Here is a 21,578-nt window from a genome sequence, read left to right as displayed (position 1 = left end):
AATAACACGTCCACTCGTACTGCTGCAACTTTTATTAAACCCTTCCGCTTTGTTTTCTTTGTAGACCGTATGATGTGTCTTCCTTGCTGCTGGCACGTTTGTATTATATTTGTGGTTCAACGTAATACTTTCTTCTTGCGCGGTCGTACAGTGGAATCTTTCCTCCTTTCGGGTTCGTACTATATGTTCTTTCCTTCAGCTTCAGTCATACCTGCATTCCCTTCTTCGGCTTCTCTGTGTTGCTTCGAACATTCATTTCCTTCTTCGGCTTCTCCATATTCCTTTGGACATTCATTTCCTCCTGCGGCTTCTTTGTGTTCCTTCGGACATTCATTTCCTTCTTCTTTCTTACCTTTGTCGATCCTTAGCATATTACAACTTGGAAAGAGCTCGTAATCCTCTATCTGCCAGTGGTAAAGACAATTTACTGAATCCAGATCGTCATCTCCTTCCAATCGTAGGACTCCCTCCTGATCGGGTTCCATTCTCTGCCAACTCTCATCCTCTTCTCCTTCGGAATCCGATGATACAGCTTCGTCTCCAACCATCTGAGTGTGTAGATTGATGACATACTTTCGGCCTTTGCTTTCAAGTGATAAAGTATTTTTCTTCCAATCGTGTTTTGCCTTGGCTTGTATCAACCACCCCCGGCCCAGAATGGCATCATATCCTCTCCGCTTCAATGGGATCATGACGAAATCCAACAAGAATGGCTGTGTTACAATCGTCACTGGTTGTGCTGTTAGGACTCCCAATGGCTTGATTCCATGTTGATCGGCCGTTAGCAGCTGGAATGTAGGCGGCCATAATGTCGGCTATCCCAACCTTTTCCAGGTGTCTTCAGGCAACACATTGACACCGGACCCTCCATCCACAATCGTTTCTGTCAACACAGTCCTGAGAATTCCCATTTCGACGACTGCCGGGTGGCGTCTGGATGAGAGGGCTAACAACATCGGATCTTCTGCACTTGCGCCACTTTCCTTCTCCTTTTTGTCCGTTGTACTTGCTCCACTTTCTTGCTCCCTTCCCCGTTCTCTTGATAATTTAGCAGCGGGAACGATGTTTGTGAGTGCCGATCGGAGCTGAGGCATAGTGAGCAACAGATCATTTATCTTGACGGGTATCTCAGCTTGCAATATTTGTCGTACAATGTTCTGTTCTGCGCAGTTTTGTACAGAAGTACCAGGCGTGTCCTTTAGGTGTGCCGTTTCTACCTGCATTGCTCTCTGGATCTCTGCCTGTGCTTCCTCTAGTCTCTTCTTTTCCTCTGTCGGATCGGGGTATAGCTTTGCTTGCTTTCGAGTGATTGCCAGAACTTCTTCCTCGTCCGTCTCGACGGTAATCAAGTTTACTCCAGACTTCGGGCATTTAGCATCGTCATGATCGCCAGGTCCACACCATCAGAATAGCAACTTTGGTGTGTTCGCCGTTGTGCACTCTCGAGCGAAGTGACCCCACAAATTGCATGCCGCTATCGGCCGACCATTCGCATCATACTGAATTTGACTCCTTCCGTCATTATTGTTGTTGCTGCTATTGTTGTTTTGACCGTGTCGGTTGTTTCTATATCCACCCGATGTGGCACCTTCCGTATTGGTGTTCCCGTTCCCTCCTGACGGGGATGCCTCCTGTGTTAGGAACACTTGCTGCGGTGTTCTTGTTTTCAAATTGAAAGGGCATTCCTTTATTGAGTGTCCCATAATTTGGCAAATCTCACAAAATTGGTCTTTTGGGCAGGATCCCTTCGTATGGCCTTCTTTCTTGCACTCTGTACACCATAGGTCATTGCCTTTAGTCTCCTTGTTCATGTTTTTGAACTCTTTCATCATTCGAAGCATGTCCTTCTGAAGAGAACGGACTTTCTTGCTGCTACCTTCATTGTTGCTGCTATCTTCTCCTGAAGGCTCATCGTCATTTGAATCGGATGAGCTGGTCTTCTTCTTCTTCTTTGTCTTCTGTTCACTTTCGAGGTTCAATGCCCGATTGTATGCTTCAGTATATGTCGATGGTGGCACGATCTTCATCTTTTTTCGCAGCTTCGGGTGAAGGCCTTCAATGAACCATCTTTTCTGGAGCCCATCTGCCAGCTTATTCTCCATTTTACCGATTAAGTCCTTTAACCTCCTGGCGAAGACCTGTACTGTTTCATTCTTCTTTTGCTTGGTATTGAATATCTCCTCTACAATTTCATTATCGTCACACAGAAGTTGAAATTCTGCGATGAACTCCTTAATGTTATCCCAACTGTTTAACTTTTGTGGATCAGTATCAGTAAACCAATCAATCGCAACACCCCATAGGGTAGCGGAAAATTGTCGGATCCATTCGTTTGTATCTATTATGCCATTTGCCCTCTAGATCGTTTCACATGTTTTACAATGTCGAATGGGATCAGTTGCTTCATCACCATCAAATTTAGGCAACTTTTCTTTTGGACCTGCCATTATTATTGTATGTTGGGGGTTTTGTTGTGTACCTGCGTTGTTTTGCACTCCCGTGCTGTTTTGAGCACCTGTGCTGTTCTGAGCTCCCGCACTGTTTTGAACACCCCGTTGTTTTGCACACTCGCGCTGTTTCCAACACCTGCGCTATTCTGGACACCCGCGCTGTTCTGCACAGTCGCGCTATTTTCGGCTTCCGCGCTGTTTTCAACACCCGCGTTGTTTTCAACTTCCGCCCTGTTTGGTGAAGAAGAGGGTTCGTCAACCGAAGCTGTTCATTCCGAAAGTATATCTCGGACGAAGAGGTCACTCCACGCTCGTGCTCCTTCGGCACTTCGAGCCGTGCGAGTCGATCTCCTTCCGTCAGGATTCTCTGCCCGTGGCGTATGCAGGTTCAGAAACTCCTCCCTTGCTTCTTCCACCAAATCGAGCCGCTGTCGAGTCTCTTCCAACAATTTTTCAGTGCTTTTGTGTCCGTCGGTAACTTTCTGAAATCTCCGTCTGCATTCAGCCTGTTGTGCCAAAATTAAATTTTCCTGTGCTACGCGTAATTCATCCTTTTCCTTAAACTTATTCTTATTCTTGTTCAATTGATTCGGCATTTAATCTTCATTTGCCTGTCATCGTACCAGGTCCATCGGGCAATGGCGCCAAATGTTTACCGCATAGGTTAATTAAGAATTGCACACAGACAATGAACACGAACACGAACAACATAACTCTTCTTATTATTCGCATATTCCAAACTGTACATTATGCTTCAATGATAAGATCTGATGAATACAATGCTTCCCGAAGGGGTTATAAATACTTTCCGAAGAACTTTCCCGAAGGAGTCCGTCGGCCACATACCACATGTTGCTACATAACAAAAACCTTTCCGAAGGGACCCGTCGGCTGATACACAATTTCCTTTCCGAAGGGACCCGTCCGCTGATACACAATTTCTACCGACGACAACAGAAATAGAATAGTGCTACAAGTTATGACAGTGACGTACAATGCGATCTTTAACATGGTATTAAAGAAAACTTGGGAGAAAGATCTCAACAAAGATATTATAAAATTGATAACATATTGTTCCTTCATACCTACGATATTATAAATTGATAAGATAAAATATATGTGTGTGTGTGTTATTATCACATATATTAATCATGAGAATACCTTAAGAAAATTATATTTAACTAATGAGCGTTGAAGAGACACATCTCTTAATATGATATACATATTTATTAAGAAGGTAACTTGAAACACATAAATAAATAGTGCTATTACAAGTTATGACAGTGACATACAATGAGATCTTTAACATGGTATTAGAGAAAACCTGGGAGGAAGATCTCAACAAAGATATTATAAAATTGATAACATATCGTTCCTTCATAACTACGATGATTTGTTATCACTATTAGGAATGTATTTACTTTTGTCCAAAATCCTGAATGGATGAGTTTCGAAGACCCTGAATGACACTTACAAATCTGGTTTCTTCGTGTCATTCTACAGTTCGATAGACACTTTTGTAATATATTTGTACTTCAACCTTTCAACTTTGATCCATCTACTTAGTAGTAGTATGGTTGACAATGTGCGATCCTGGTCTAGATCAATGCACTCAGAGATATAGAGGGAAATATCTAAACTTCGTAGTGCAAGGATCGAAATTGAGTACAAGAGTTTTTGGCGAGTAGAGTTATGGTAGTCAGATGTTGTTTTGGTGGACATGAGCGATGACAAGGAGGAAATTGTGGGTGGTCCAAAGCATGCCTTAGCGTTTGCATATGCTACATTACTGTTGTGGAAGTTGGTAGATCCTGAATCATTCAACACATTGGCCACATTGTGGACTTTACTTGTAGGGTTTTATGTTGTCTAAAGAATACAAAATTGAGATGGATACCATTACACCTGAAACTGAAAATGGCAGGTTCAAAGATGTCGATGCAGAGCGTTGGATAGATCCCAAGGGAGAAGACAAAGAGCAAGGGAATCCATGCCCAAACCAGCTAGAAAACGAGCCACCTTCAAAACTTGGTCTTATGTTGCGTTTGATTTTATGGATCCTCCCGCTCTAGAAATATTGATGCATGCATTAGAGTTTTTAAAACTATTTGGGTGGTTTGGATGAAGATGGACATATAACAAAATTAGTAGAGTTGATGAGTGAGTTCCACTAGATCCACAGATGTCCAAAACGCCAGTCATCAGCCCTGAGTTTAACTGCTTCAATGAGAGTCTTTCTATTACTGCTATGCTTTCAGTTTAGCCATGATGCAAATAGCTGCATTTCTCTATTCACCGCTCATGGTGAATGTGGCGTGATCTCGAATCTATGTTTGCTGACTCTCCATGGGCCTCATCTGTGATGACAAATTTTTCTTTCTATAGTCCCAAATTGCTTTCTCTAGCCACGGGAGGCCCAGCAAGCTACAGATGAAGCAAATGCATATTTTGCACACATTTATAGTGATCACTTGACGCTACTGAATGTCTACCATGCATACAAGTGAAACATCAGTTTTATTCCTATATGGTGTATACTCCTAGAGGCACAAGGGCGTGTACAAATTGGGTTTGCGGAAGTGTAATAACCAGGCAATTCAAGCATCAATTTCTTTCACATTTCAAAGGTTTGACATTTCGGCAAACACCTGGCAAGCAAGCTTGGATACTTTTGTAATAACCCTTGATGTTGTCTCAGCTGGAAATGTTGATGAGCAAAGATAATATTGTTTGTGTCTTTTGTGTTGTCAAGTTATTTACAATTGAGTATCATATATACATATTAAAAGCTAATATCAGAACTGAATATTTAAGTAAATAACTAACACCCAATTCTGGAATGATCTCTATTGCAATTTTATTTATTATTTCTCAAATGGACATGGAAAGAATTACAAGATCTTGAACCTGTAACTTCAGCTTCAATCGGTCTGCAACAATTGTTCACCAATGCTGCTCTATTTGTAAATTCCTTGCAAGCCTGGAATAGCTGAACTTGTCCACAGAGATTGCCCTCCAACAGTCATCTGTCAAACTGTAACAGTAGACATTGCAGGATGCACATACACAGGTCAATTGTACAAGAAATGGGCCTGATCCATACTGTAATAGTTCCCCAACAGCAAGCACTTCAATTATTGGTGTTACATAGGAGGATAAATGCCCAAGTTTGCAGCATTAATAGACCCGTCAGGATGGGTTCGATAACACCAGGCGTCTATGAAATTTAGACCAGTTTGGACGCCAGATTTTCTGAATGCACAGGTCTGGGCATTTGTATAGCAGAAATAAATTACTGTCTTTCCTCCTTATATAAGCACCGGTATGCCCAATCAGTTAAACACCCAGCAACAAGAGACTTTGATGTGCAATGACTGCAACGAATTGCTATGTAATCAAATGCCAAGACGCCCACCAATAATATTCAGACTTATGAGAATCTTCAGCACTAATTCTCTGACTAATACCCCCGATTTGCAGAGTTCAATAGCGCCCTGTAAGCAGGTGATTGTTGCCAATAATCTGGAACCCTCACACTCAGAATTTCTAGTGCACAAGATACATAATCATAATCTCCCAGCCCAAAATAATAAATTACCAGACATAAGCTTCCAACCCCTCTAGCATTAATTAGCTTCTCAGCAACAAATTTCTTCCAAAGGAACAGTTGTACAGAAATGGAAGACTCAAATTCAAACTTAGAACAAATCTCAGAAATTAATCTACAATACCTCAGCTGAAGATCAGATGTTTCCTCAGGACCAAACCCTTATACTTCAGCAAGGGCCACAGAATATTAGAACTCAAAAAAGCCACAAAGGAAACAAAAGCATATAAAATATTCAAGCATGCTTTTCTCAACAAATGAGTTTGTATTTATAACCTCCAAATCCCTTTTTCTCTTAGTTGCCGGATTCGTCCCCTGCTGCCTGGATTCGGGTTCGGGTCCATACGGGTCCGGATTCGTCCCTAGGTTCGGTTCGGGTCCGGGCAGGGTCCTTAGTTTTTACTGTGGATTCGTCCGGGTCCTTGCTGAAGCGAACCCAGATGAACCCACAGCGAACCCAATGCTAAAACAACATTAAAGAGTGTTTTTTTAATTGTTTTCTTATGCAACTCTCAAAGGAATTTAATAAAAAACATTTCACTCATCTAATCCCTTATGTCAAGGAGGAGGACGATGATATAGCAGCATATGGGACTAGTGGAACTAGTTTGGGTTCCAATGATGAAGATCTAGATATAGTTGCAGTTGGGGATGAAGCCATTGATCCCTCATTTTGTGATGATCCATTTGACCCTTGAAGGGCATTTGATACTATGATTATTGATAAACTACTTTATTACTTGATGAACTAGTCTTTCTTTTGCAATTTAGTAATTCAATGTATTATTTGATGAACTAGTGTATGTTTTGCAATTTAGTAATTCAATGTATAATTTTCTTTACAATCATGAAGATAGATTAATGAGCGAGTATTTAATGCTTTTAGATTCAGGTAAAAACAGGTTTTGAAGGGACCCGAAAACCTTTGGCATTTGGCATTGATCAATGATAAAGCAACAATTGTTCATATTGTGAAATGACTTTGTTTTGCAACTATGCATGTTTCTCTTGTGTTTGTGTGTTTATATATATATATATATATACACTCACGAACCCACCCATGAACCCAAATGGGGAAATAAAAAATTGCCCGAATCCACGAACCGAACCCCGAACCCGAACCCGTCCCCGAACCCAAATCGGCAACTTAGCTTTTTGTTGCCAAAAAGTAACTTCACTCAAGAAGCTTCACCACACAACTTTAATTAGAAGCTTCCTTTAGATTCTCTCACTTGACTTGAACTTAACTTATTAATAAATGACACCTTCCAATGATAACTCAACTCTCAAGTGAAATTATAAAGTTAAATTATAACTTTATAATAAGCCATTTAATAATTATTAATAATTTGGCCACTAAAAATATAATAACTACCAAAATACTTATCATTTTAATATGCCGTTTGAAATAGGACTCATACCTATTATTTCTCCATGTGACCAAATGCACTTTCCAAAAATAGAAAGTGTCCATCTCGATCAACACCAACTTACCGCAAATAGTAAGTACACAAAACTAAGCCCAAACAAAGTCTGATCTGAGCCAAACAAAGACCAACCTGTAGCTTACTGAAATGTGGAGAAGGTAAGACCCTCCCAAGCCAAGCCATTGCCATAGAAGACACTCTATCCACAATAATAAGCCTACAAGGATCACAATAATAGGCTAATCCTTGAAACTCTGCTGCTGACAAAATTGTGGACATTACAGGAAGTGATCTGTGTTATTTTGTTCTGACCTTGGAAATCTTCATTCTAGTTCATTTCATACATAAAATTCCCATGGGCATCTATATTCTCATTAGTCGACGTTGGAGGTTTCTATTTTGGATGAGTGTTGTGCCAAATTATCTACGTTGGCTGTGAGTTTCTATATTGGTTCAGAAAGCCTGTGCTTGAAGGCTCTCCTCCTAAGAAGAGCGTGGTTTAGGCTCTATGCTTTAGTTGTGCAGGCCAGTGATTGGCAAGTAATTTCATCGAAGTAGAATTTGCTAAAAACATCATTCTGTGGATGGTCCAAACATGGACAGTATATCTTTGTATATTGTTGCTTTTGGTTCACGTTCAAACAACATCACAAGCAACCACTTGTTTCAATCTCTTTCAATGAAGGCAAGGGAATTTCAGTGATCTCTGAACAAGCATCCAAATGCGTTTGGTATAAAGACTTAAGCTGACTTAATGAGCTAGGAATGCCGGCTAATCTTTTAACAAATGCCTTGGCATGAGAATCATGGAGGATCCTTGTGTTGATAAATAAGAATGGAGCATTATGGGGTTGATATAAACGGATATATTCTTTATTAAAAAAGACATGTTTATAGTCTCTACTGGGCATTCGTGTTAGTAGGAGCAATCATGAGGAGTGAAAGCTGCTAGGAAGAATAGTAAAACATACCACACATTTTAAAATGAAATGAACGACGAGGAAGGACATGGACAGTTTGTAGCTGGAAGCAGTTAAGAAGTTGTGCGGCAGTTTGAGTTGATTATAAATCCGCTTGAAACTCCCAACTGTATGCTCTTAGGGGACATATATGAATACATATATAAAAGTTGTTCACATGAATAAGGAAGACAAGCTTTTAGAATATATGAGAAAAGGAGTGTTGTATTCAACAGGTGTTTGGTGCAGATTTATTAATGTGAAAAGTGATGCATTAGAATAATTGCAGTGAAAAATATGCAGGCTGTTGAAGACTATGATGAAGTGTTCTTAAGTGAAGTAATGAGAACTATTTGTAACCATGGTAGATACTTTTTTTCCTGAATGATATCAGATTTGGAAATAATTGCCATGGCAATGATTGCTTAGTTCTAGTAGAAAGTGTTCCCTAAAGTAGCTCCACTTTCTCAAAGATAAAAAGATGTGATTTGATTTAGCAGTGGAGAGTGGAAATATTCAGATTATTATTCCTTCTGCAAAGGAAATAGATGATAAATTTCATTGGTATAGAAGCCCTTCAGGAGGGCACTGCTAGTATTGTTGAATATGCTTTTGAGTCAGACCCGGAAGCATGAGGGATTTCATTCAAGGAAGGAAGAGATTGATAATTGTTACTACTGAGATTGAGTTGGTAGCTGAAGACACTTCTTAAAAAGGGAGTCTGACAATCCACTAGAGTAAATCTTGGATGAAGAGGTTTGGATATTGATGCAAGAACTCGAGATTCAGAGGGAGCAACAACAGGATCTGCTTAGTTAACTTTTGAGGATCTTGGTCATATTGATTCAAAGGGAGTAGACCATGTCAAGATGGTTTCTTTGGTGATCTAGAAGCTGTAGCAGTCAAAGGGATATGATTGATGGGATGAAGTTCCATATGTGTAAAGTGAAAGGCCTTTATGCGAATGTCTAAACTGTAGATGAGTACGTGGAATACTATTCATTCAGAGTACATTATCAATCACAATCTGACCACTGATATTTTCTCCCAAGCCTTTAGCCAAGTGAAGTTTGCACACTGTTGAAGACAAGCTCAGAGTTATAGATCAGACCCCTTGCTGAGAGGGAAACTCAACATTGGTAATTTCCTGGGACGTATCTTAAATGCATCTTTCTCTTTGAGAGAAAAGTTTGAGATGAAAATCCTTGTTCCACCCTCTAGGAATATTTATGGTGGATGTCATGTGAATTATTACGTGATCTTGTGAAAAACTTGTTGAGAGGTGATGGTCTTTCAATAAGTTTACTTATGGTTACTATTGTAAGGTGACAATCTTAACAATAGTTTAACCTGCTGTCATGATGGATACCATTTGGTTGATGTTGTTGGAGATCATAATAGTGCAAATCTCATGTAATTGAGTTAGTAGTTATTGAGATATAGCATGGTGTATACTACGAGACTTAGTATATTGAGACACCATGAGTATATATTATCCTCGGTAGGCATCATGAGACTTGATGCTAGTGCACATACCAAGGAAGATATGAGTATGGTGAATATCATATGGTTTATATTCTTGGGCATACCATACTACTGAGTCTACCGTGAGGTAACAATTATATGCTGTGTTCTTTTGTTTGGATAGAAATCATCCTCCCTAGCTAAGAGGGAGTTTTAACGATTGTAGCTTCGATTGGATGATTCCGATCGATGAAATCAAATGTTTGAATGGCTTATCGGCCTTAAACATTTAATAGCTATCCTACACTATTATTATTATGGTGCATTAGTATTATTGATAACAAAGTCTCTCTCTCTCTCTCTCTATATATATATATATATATATATATATATATAAATTATTATCACATATTTTAATCATAATAATACCTTAAGAAAATTGTATTTAACTAATTAGAGTTAAGGAGACATGTCTCTTAATATTATATACATGTTCATTGAGAAGGTAACTTGAAACACAGAAATACAATAGTGCTATTACAAGTTACAGCACTGACATACAATGAGATCTTTAACAATTAGCATCATCAAAAGGAAATGTATGATAGAACTTGAACCAGTTACAATCAAATGCTATGTAAGCTACAGATCATAACAATCACTACAGCCACATATGTTAGGAGGGAGTTTATAGAAATAGTAGTATGGGTCATTAAAGATGACAAGAAGTCATCTCAAACATAATGTAGCAATTTCAGTTACAGAAAGGATTTATATATGCATCAAAGACTTTGAGGAACAAATGAATTGAGGTATGCAATGATATATCAAAAGAATTGATTTATTTGAAGTATAGAGCGATAAGCTTACATTCAAAATGAACGGCAACAAAAAGTGATAGACACTTCAGTTTGAAGACATATGAGGCCACAACACCTTTAAAACTGGAGCAATCAGTGTGATAAGCGATGAGAATAAATGGGTCATCTTGAAAATTAACGATCAACACATACAGGGATGAATATTCAGTGACAAAGGTATGAAGGGCTGAAGTTTGATTTGGTAAAAATAAGTAATATGTAAGCAGCGATAGACAAATACACACAAGTCATCAATTAAACTGATATATGCAGAGCAGATATCTTGTTGTGTGTCAAAGGAATAATTAATAAACTAGACTACCCAAATGCCTTTTAGTGATAAGGATTCGAGCACTATTGGGAACCAATGACAGAATAAATTGATCAAATTGCAAACACTTAAAATCAAGAAATGAACGCTGGGGCTAAAGCCTATTTTCAATGCAGAGGAATATTCAACAATATTTCAAAGGCCTAAGAAAAGATTTATGGCAACCACGTGTTGATAAACAATAGTGTCCATATCAAACACGGCAACCATTCCTTAATTTTGCAATCAGTTTCAGCGACATCAAAGATAATAGAGGTTATCAGCAATTAATATGAAGAAATTCTGAAATAGTGATAATGGTCAAATATTGCAAAGACTACATATTGGGCAAAGTAATAATTGAAGGAGATGTAGCATAATCAGTGAAGGAGAGTATGTATGCACCAAGCAATAGCATAGTTAATGTTTATATAAACATACGACAGTGAAAATACTTTCGGGAAGCTCGATAAAATATAATAAGTATTAGCAGAACATAATATTGCTTTCATACCATCAACTATGGTCACAATAAAAGCTGTGATCTAAGGAAGTAATCAGAATGAATGGAAATCAATTCATGAAATGAATCACATGGTGCGATGGAGATTTACAACAAATACAATATTATTAAACTAGAGCTATAGTTATCGGTTTTGAGGCATACCAGGTCAAAAGGCCACAATTGTTATTATTGATTGCAAAATAAAATAGGACAAGTCACCATGAAGAGACCTGTCCATTTCAAAAGGGTGTTACTCTTACAAGATAATAACATATATATATATATATATATATATATATATATATATATATATATATATATATATATATATATATATATGAGAAAAAACATGAAGATGCAGATAAGAAGGAAGTATATGTGCATGGAGTGAAAAGTAAAATATATATATATATATACACAGATTTATTAATCTGTTATATACATTAAAAACATGAGATAGAAGAGAATATAAAAAGATTCATGCAGATATAAAAAAGAGATATTTATGCCAATATAGATATAGAAGAGTATACTCAAATGCAAAGAGGACTTGTGTAAGGAAAAATATAGAGAAGAGAATAAAGAATTTATTTAATTGTCCATCATTAGTTGAGTAAGCAACATTGCTAAGTTGGAAAATAAGTTTGTGTGCAGTGGGCTGGTGCTCACGAAGACAGTAGTGGGGGTTGGTGCTTCCAATAGGTCGGCGCCTACGAAGTGTGGGAATTGAAGCTTCTAGTGAGTTGGTACTAATAAACATAGAGGTTTTAGCCTCTAGTAGGTTGGTGCCTAAAAATCATTGTAAAAGAACAAGTTAATATAAAAGCCATTATTTTCCGTGGTTTTCTCCCGCATTGGGTTTCCACCTAAATCTTTGTGTTATTGTGTTCATGTGTATAATTGTTTATTTCAGTTATTGAAGCTAATTGTTTGGATTAAAGTTTTAATTGGAAAAGTTGTTATTATACTGATTCACCCCCCCCTCATTATAATCATGTGCTCTCCATTAATTTCTTTCTTTTTTTTGTACACACACACACATCCAAAACCCCCCCAAAAAATTTCACTTATCCACGTACCAGGTTCTCGTACGCGCATCCGGATTTGAATCAGTAACTTAGTTAACATGCAAAACTATTGAACTTAATTGACTCAATAAGCCCAAAATGTACATAAACACAATGAATCCTCTCCAAATCTTGCACCAGATTACTTTGATTCACGACTAAAGAAAAATACAGCAATAGCATGTTATCATGGCATACATAAACTTCAGGAATACATAATATTCAACACACGTTGTAAACTGCTCTATGAACATCTGCAAAGCAAAATACAAGAAAATACCAAAACTGGAAACAAACTGCAGCTCTCCAGCATGATGGTAACCTCTGACCGAGATCACTCTCTGCAACTCTTTGTCTCCCAACCTTAGATTACTTGGAAACCATGAACATGCCTCTCAACAAGTCTGTCTCCGCTGGTCTATCAGCCACTCAAGAACTACAAGCCAAAGCTCAAATTCTTAATGCCTTGCAAAATGCCAAATCTCTCAATATACGGAATTCGAATTCAAAATCAAATCGGGCATCAAAAATACAATGCCAACATTGGAAGGAATCTCACATGTTAAGGAAATAATTATTTTTGAAAACTGTCATGAAGAACTGCCATAAGCAACTAATGAGTTTTAAGTTTTGCAACAACTAAAGATGCCCACAAGATACCAAAGGAAACTTCCAAATTCCATGCCCATCAAAAGAGGGTTATTAATTTAAAAATTAATATTAATTTTTCCAACGTATGTAATTTGTATTCAAATAATTATTATTGAATAAATAGTAATTTCCAATGTATCCTGCAATCTTTGACTTACTATTTTTGGAAAATGATAACTTTCTATTTTTAGTAAGTGCTGTTTTATAGAGAAAACGGACATGACATGTTGTCTCTCCCTTTAAGACGTCTCCTTATTGCCATTCTTATGGGTCTTAGACATTCAGAACATATTGTTCATTTGAAATTTAAAACAGCATTCACAGAGTTCTCAAATGTCACGAAAAGGTTCTTAGGCCATCTTAGATTTATAGGGTGTTGGTATATCAATAACCTAATATTTCAAAGAAGAGGAATTATATAAAATACTGCAACAATTTTTTACACATACATCTAGCCTAAAATGGCTTATTGCCCATTTCAAGCTCTGATCAATTTTATTCTCACGTCACATATTTGTAGCAAATCCTATGGTTTTGGTCATTGATGGAAAACTGTGATGTTGGCTTGGTCACATGCATAACATAGTGAGCCTATTCTTATTTTCATATTATATCTCATTGATTCTGTGTCCCAAAGATGGTGCAAGACTGCAAGTCCTTTAACATCAATTAGTCCTCACATTCAACATCAATTCAAGGCTTTAGATTTTGACATGCCATCAGAATGGGGTATCTTTTGTTTTGAAAGTTATGGGTAATCCAAATCTGCTTCACAAAAGTTGCCATAATCCCAGCATAGTACACTCTTTCATAAAAAAACTGTAATGACAAGAGGTCTAAATTGAATTACCAAAAAATAATAGATATCCAAGCCAATATGGATGTAACATCTTTCTTTGAAAATATGAAATGATACAGAAGCAATTCCATCAAATTAACTAGTCAAAAGTAAAAATCACCAGCTATACTATTAAGACTGAAGTTATAGCTTACTGTTGTGCTGCTATTATGCATTATGATTCATATGAAAAATGATCTGGTTGTGTTCATTTGAGGTTATCATGCCTTACTATAACAATTTCTGAATTAGCTGAACTAAAGGATAGGAGGTTCACTTTATGATTGATTTCCCAAATGCATTTTTCATGTAGGCCACAATATCATTTTAATTTTTCCTTCAAGATAATTGCCATAATTGGCTTTTTGACCTATTCTGGGGCTTCACAAGGGTGTGATAATTTGAGCAATACAAGTGACATTTTGTTGATGGAATTGCCATTTTTGGAGTTGTAACAACTTTTTAGTTGATTGAAGTTGTATTATGCATTGGTTTTAACCACATACTTGCTTTAATACATTTTATCTTCCTATAATGCGTTATATTATTTGTCATGTTCAAATGGAAATAACTTAAATCAAAGATCTACTTCCTATTTGTTCTTTGCCACTGATCTTTGAAAACTTAAATATCAGGTTTTGGTGGACTTGCATGCAGATCCAACTCTACTGGTTGCTTATGGTAACAATGGTTCTTAATATTTTTTTTGTAACTCTCTTTAGTGTAAGAGTGGTAGCTTCCTAGGACCACTTTAAACAAAATAGAAAAATCAATTGTTAGAAAAATATTGTATTGTATTCCTGTATATGCAGTTTTCTAAAACTTTGGATATGTTTGTTAATCCTTTGTGTTGAGTATTGACATCATTTGTAACTCAATATTATATTAGCTTGACAGGGAACCACTTATAGACTTAATAGTTCACCACAAAATTATTGTCAAAGGTACCGTGATAAGTTTCTATTTGAGCCACGGATTGATTGTTTGTGGGACGATCTTCACAAATTACCAAGAAATTGGTATATTGCTTTTTGACTAACTTGACACTAATATTTAAATCAAAGTTGCAGAAATTATAAATAAATTGCTTGCAACTAGTTGCCATTTCAGTTGGAGCTCATTTTTCTTTATAATAGGTGTTTTGTCAAAATTTTTCAAACCAAGCTTTTGACCAAAGAGTTGTCATTTTAATCAAAACAGCGCATTTCTAGATTTTTATTTTCTGATTTTTCCCTGAAATCCCCAAAGGGATTGTTTCCCTGATTCTAACTTAACTCTATAGCATTGTTTTTGTAACCATTTGATCTGATCGATGGAAAAAATCTCTATCGTTTGGCTAAGTTGCTAATTAGGATTTGGGTTTGAGGGTTTTGGTACACACATACCACAATTGTTTTTGAAGCTAGATACATTTTGGGTACATCCATACAAAAAACTCTATAAAAGTAATAAAAATGTACAATTTTGACCAAAAAATAGGATGATCAGATAGCATACATTTAATAAACAAAAAAATTTAATATTTTTAATAAGATGGTATATGCTTAAAATTAAAAGCTTAACCACCTTTGTATGGACCCACTGAGGATTAAAAAAAAGACACGATATTAATGCATCGGATACTTGTAATGCCCTGTGCTAGCAATGCAGTGATTAGCAAATTGTTTAACAAGAATGTCTGTGAATTTGTTCTTGAATGGGGTCCGTATGGTGAGCGTGGTTGTCTAAAGTATGCTGTACGGAGGAGTAGGAAGGGGTGTGGTGTATGGATGAGTTCGTATGGTGCAGATTGAGGATGGTGAAGTGAGGAAGAGAATGGAGGTACGGTGGAGGAGTTTGGAGGGCCGTACGAAGTGCAAGACAAAGCCGTACTGGGTAAAAGAGAGCCGTACAGTGGCCAAAGCAGGGTTGTATGGTGGCTAAAGAAGGGTCGTACGGTTGCTACAGATGGCATACGGTGGTTGTTGGGAGGTGGAGTGTATGCGGAGAGTGCCAAGGTGGCCGTACGGTGTGTTGTACGGCTGATAGGTGAAGGATGGAAGGGAAGTACAGTGGATTGAAAAGATGGTAGACCGTATGGGTGATGAAGAGGCCGTACGGGAATGTTCGGATGCCACACAAATGCTGTTCGAGCCATAATAAGGGATGCAAATTCGCTCATACAAACACGAGGATCAGATACAATATTAGAACTTGAATATGAATGATTCTTCAATATATGCCACGAGATGGTGCTTCGATTTGCCAGATCCAAGCGAAGTGTTACAGGCGACAAAATAGGGTGAGGTTTTAATCCCACCGAAATTGAGATGACCAAATAGGGAAGATCTTTCACTTCCGAAATGGGGAACAATAGACAATCCCAATAGGAATTCGCAGTACAGAGAAAATAATCCAAATCGCATGCCTAAAACAACCTACACGAAGGCCTTAGAAAGGGCTTTGGGGAAACTTCCCGAAGGATTACAAAATAGCAATAAGCCAACAAGTACTTAAACAAAAGTAACCAGTGGGCCCGAGAGATTAAAAACATTAATTCTCGACCATATAACAAAATATTATTATTTAATAATATTGGGGACATTACAGTCTTCCATGCCCAAAAATTGCTTGCCCTCAAACAATTGCAAACTTGGATGCTCTAGAATTTGCTTGCCTTCCTAGGTGGCATCCTCGATAGGAAGATCCTTCCATCACACAAGAAACTCCTTAATGGTACAGGACCTGAGCTTCTTCTCCCAGACATCTATGATCTCTACTGGTTCTAAAATTAATTTCCTTTCATCAATGAGAGGCAATTCCTTCGACACTATGACACGTTGTCCAATAGCCTTCTTCAATGATGACATGCGAAAAACATTGTGGATTCGACTCCCTTCAGGAAGCTCCAATTTGTAGGCAACTTCTCCTACCTTTCGAACCACTTTGTAGGGTTTGTATAAGCGTGGTTTTAGTTTCTCCTTACCAGACGACTTCAGGGAGGATTGATTATACGGTTGAAGTCGAAGGTATACCAGAGCACCCACCTCAAAACTTCTCTCAATTCGATGTCGGTGTGCAAATATCTTTTGTTGATTTTGAGCCCTTTGTAGATTTTCTTTGAGAGATCTCGTGATATCTAAATTCTCCTGTAGCCAATCTTTAGCCCTCGGCGCATGATTGTCTCCCAATGCCAAATCCATGAATGATGAAGGTTCATAACCATACAACGCTTTGAAGGGTGGCATGCCTATTGACATGTGATAGGTAGTGTTGTAACAATGTTCACCCAGATGCAACCAACGCATCCATGCCTTTTGTTTTGCCGAAACATAATTCCTCAGATAGCCCTCCAACCATTTGTTCACAATCTCTGTGTGTCCATCTGACTGTGGATGGTAGCTCGTACTTGGTGACAACTTCGTTCCTGCTAGCCTAAATAACTCCATCAAAAAATTGCTAAGGAAATGACTATCTCTGTCACTTACTATATTTCATGGAAGAGCATGTAAACAGAAAACCTCACGAAAGAATTGCTCGGCCACTTGTGATTCTTGGTACCCGGTGGAAATAGAAAAGAAATGGGCATACTTGGTCAAACGATCAACCACGACAAAAATGCAGTCCTTCCCCTGAACTTTGGGTAGCCTAGTGATGAAATCCATTGAAATGCTTTCCCACTTTTGATTAGGGATTGGCAATGGTTGGAGAAGTCCTGTAGGTAGGGTGTGCTCAGATTTGTTTTGCTGACAGGTGGAGCATTCTCGTACATACTGTAAGATGTCATTCTTGAGGCCCTTCCATGTAAAACGTTCTCAGATTTACCTGTAAGTTTTCAGGTATCTTGGGTGTCTAGCCAACGATGAATCATGCATCTCCTTCAGAATTCTTTCCTTTATTTTGGACTCGGGTACTAGATAAATCTTGCCCTTGTGGTAGATAATATCATCAACCACCTTATACCTATCATCTTGTACTTGACCATCCATCAACTGGCAAGCAAATATGTTCTTGGAGCACTCAACCAATAGGTGTTCCTTCCAATTTGCTGAAATTTCAAACAATGAACATATTGTAGGCGTCCTTGATAGAGCATCAACCACTACATTATTTTTTCCCTTCACATACTCAATATCAAAGTCTAAGGCTTGGATTTTGCTCACCCACTTCTGTTGTCATTCATTTGAATCTTTTTGCTCTAAAAAAACATCGCAGGCTGTTGTGATCTGTCCGCACCACAAGTTTTGCCCCAACAAGATATTGTCGAAACTTTGTTAGTGCATGCATGATTGCGAGCATCTCTTTATCATAGATGGAGTACAATCATTCTTCTTTAGAGAGTTTTCGAATCTCGAACGCAACGGGGTGACGATTTTGCATCAACACCACCCCAATACCTTCTCCTAAAGCATCACACTCCAAGATGAAGGGCAGATTGAAATCGAGTAGTGCCAGCACTGGGCATGAACTCATAACTTCCCAACTTGTCAAAAGTGTGTTGTGCCTTCATATCCCAATGAAAAGATCCTTTTTTTGTTAGGTCTATCAGTGGTACACTAAGTTGTGAGAACCCCTTGACGAACCTTCTGTAGTAACTGCACAATCCAAGGAATACATGTAGATCAGAGAGAGTCTTGGGAGGCGGCCAATCCAAGATGGCTTGAATCTTTTCTTGGTGTACCTGAACCCCTTGAGCATTGATTATATGTCCTAGATATAATATTTGTGTCATTCCAAACTTGCATTTAGACCTCTTGGCAAATAGTTATTGTGACTCCATAATTCCGAGTACTTCATCCAAATGCCTCAAATGTTCCTCCCATGTCTTACTGTAGATAAGTATTTCATCAAAAAACACTAGCTGGAGCATTGGTTAGACCAAATGGCATAACTAGGAACTTATAATGTCCGTAGTGGCAACAAAAGGCGGTCTTCTCCACGTCTCCGTCCCTCATGCGGATCTGATGATATCCCGAGTGAAGATCTATTTGGAAAAATAGAGTGCACCATGTAACTCATCCAATAGTTCATCCATCCTGGGAATGGGGTACTTATTTTTAATGGTTTTCTTGTTCAGTGCACGATAGTCCACACACATTCGGAGGGTTCCATCCTCCTCCTTAACCAAAACTACTGACGATGCAAAGGGACTGGAACTAGGCCTCATCCATCCTCTCTCTACTAGTTCTTGGATTGTTTTTTCTATTTCATCCTTAAACCTTTTAGGATGGCGGTAGGGTGTAGTGATGATGGGTTTGGCTTCTTCCTCCAACTCAATGGTGTGCTCAAATCCTCTGTGTGGAGGGATGCTCAGAGGGATGTTGACAAAGATTGTACTATGCTTATCCAACACTGTGTGAAGCTCATCATCCTGGTAGTTGGTTTGTTGTCCTTTCATCAGTTTTGTTGATATCAAACATTGTGCTGCCCAAACAATGTCATCATGTCGAAGAATGGCTTCCATCCGTTGTGCTGAGATTTCCTTTGGTCCTCCATTTGACATTCCCTTGAGGACCACCTTCTTTCCATCCACTTCAAATGAAAACTCCATTTGCTTGAAGCTTTGTGTGTACTCGTCCAAAGTTTCCATCCATTGGATGCCGAGAATGACTTCCATGTCATTCAGATCTACTACAAAGAAATCTTCGGTCACCGTATTGTTTCTCATGGTAATTCTAAGTTGTGGGACCACATGGGTACATGATAGGAGGTTTCCTCCTGCTACCTTGACTTGGAATCTCGCATGTGTCTCTGTAGTTAAACCGCTACATTTCACGAGTGATGAATTAATGAAATTAAGTGTGGCTCCACTGTCTGACATGACTATGACCCGTTGTCATTGGAGAGTTCCTTGTACTCGAAAAATAGTACACCTCGGAGTGCCCACCAAAGCAATGGTTCCTCCCCGACGTACTAGTGTAGCAATCCTCTCTGCATGATTTATGTTACCCTCTTTCCCAATTTGTTGATCATCTTCTTTGACTTGTTGTTCCTCATCCTCTTCACTGTCTGACATCACCTCAATGTAATGGATCTTCCCCTTCCCTAAGTATCAGTGTCCTAGTTCCCATGATTCCTTACCATTAAAACATAGCTTCCTCCTCAAATCTTGTCTTGTAGCTTCATCTATTGACTACTTCTTTGGAGGGGGCTTGTTGTCTTTCTCCTTTGGAACGATGGGTGGCTTGGCATGTGAATAACTTTTAGATGAAGAAGTGGATGTTGCCATGTCCCGTGCCTTCTTGATTGTTGCCACAAGTGTGTTAGGGTTACAACCCTTCACCCAACCCTTTACAAGTCTTCTCTCTGAAATGTCTGTCACTAGTACTGATAGCCTCTGAAATTCTGTAATGTAGCTCTCTACTACTCTAGTTTGCTTTAGTTGTGCCAACTCCTTGAAGTTAAGGTCCAGGTCCTTTCCATCAAAGCGGTCAATAAATCTTTCTATGAATTCGGCATATGAAGTGATTCAATCATGACCAAGGGTTACCATCCCATGGTGCCACCATTCATGGGCGATTCCCTCCAAGTGAAGTGCTGCAAACTTGATTGCCTCTTCTTCAGGCATGGGGTTGAGCTGGAAGTATGTATTAGCCTTTTGAACCCATGCTCATGCTGATGTATACCTAGATCCATTAGAGCATGATAAGTTTATCTTTCCAATCTTTCATCTAGTGTCATCAATGTAATTGCCCTGCCTTCTAGAGTATTTCATCCGCAAATCCACATAATCCTTGAAGGACAATTCTGGACCAAATCCGGCATCAAACCAGTCTTGACGGAATTGATCTTACATTTCAAGGAAAGTAGGCTCTTGTTCCCTAGGTTGTTCCAACCATTGGGGAAATGTCGACATCATGGTCGTGTGTGGGATCGCTCTGTGTGAAGCCTTTCATTGACAGAATTGTCACCGTGCTCATTGTGTCCTCCATTTGACCTTCCTTGTGCCAAAAGCCGGAGGGTCTCGCCAATTTGATTTTGAACCTTCGCCAAGGTCTTACTGAGCTGTCGTTGTCCATTTAACAAGGTTTCACTGAGTTCTTGTTGTCCACTTGTCAACTCCCTTAGAAGTTGCATCATTTCAATACTTGATTCACCCATCCTTCCTACTGATCGGGATCTTGGTAGCATCCAATGTCATCGATAGGTTGGCAAGATCACCAACTTTGATACCACTGTAATGTTCTATGCTAGCGATGCAGTGATTAGCAAATTGTTTAACAATAATGTCTGTGAATTTGTTCTAGAATGGGGTCCGTATGGTGAGGGTGGTTGTTTGAAGTATGCTGTATGGAGTAGGAAGGGGTGTGGCGTACGGATGAGTCCGTACAGTGCAGATTGAGGACGGTGAAGTGAGGAAGAGAATGGAGGAACGGTGAAGTAGTCTGGAATGCCGTACGAAGTGCAAGAGGAAGTTGTACGGGGTAAAAGAGAGCTGTATGGCGGCCAAAGGAGGGTCGT

General features: G+C 38.7%; 1 protein-coding gene across 7 annotated transcripts in view; it reads left to right on the top strand.

The window, feature by feature from the left end:
- The window catches only part of LOC149564997 (uvrB/uvrC motif-containing protein), a 181,945-nt gene that overhangs the window by 88,403 nt on the left and 71,964 nt on the right, over positions 1–21,578 (top strand). For all 7 annotated transcript variants that reach the window (XM_089818523.1, XM_089818528.1, XM_089818525.1 and 4 more), the window contains one exon: positions 14,774–14,819. In XM_089818523.1, coding sequence (XP_089674649.1) covers positions 14,774–14,819 — 46 coding nt within the window. The remainder of the gene's footprint in view (positions 1–14,773; positions 14,820–21,578) is intronic.

This window comes from Cupressus sempervirens, chromosome 3, assembly GCF_028749045.1.
Source record: "Cupressus sempervirens isolate cs-2001-9-10 chromosome 3, ASM2874904v1, whole genome shotgun sequence".
NCBI classification, from domain to species: domain Eukaryota; kingdom Viridiplantae; phylum Streptophyta; class Pinopsida; order Cupressales; family Cupressaceae; genus Cupressus; species Cupressus sempervirens.
The sequence above is the reverse complement of the archived record's forward strand: the minus strand, read 5'-3'. Positions and strand labels throughout refer to the sequence as shown.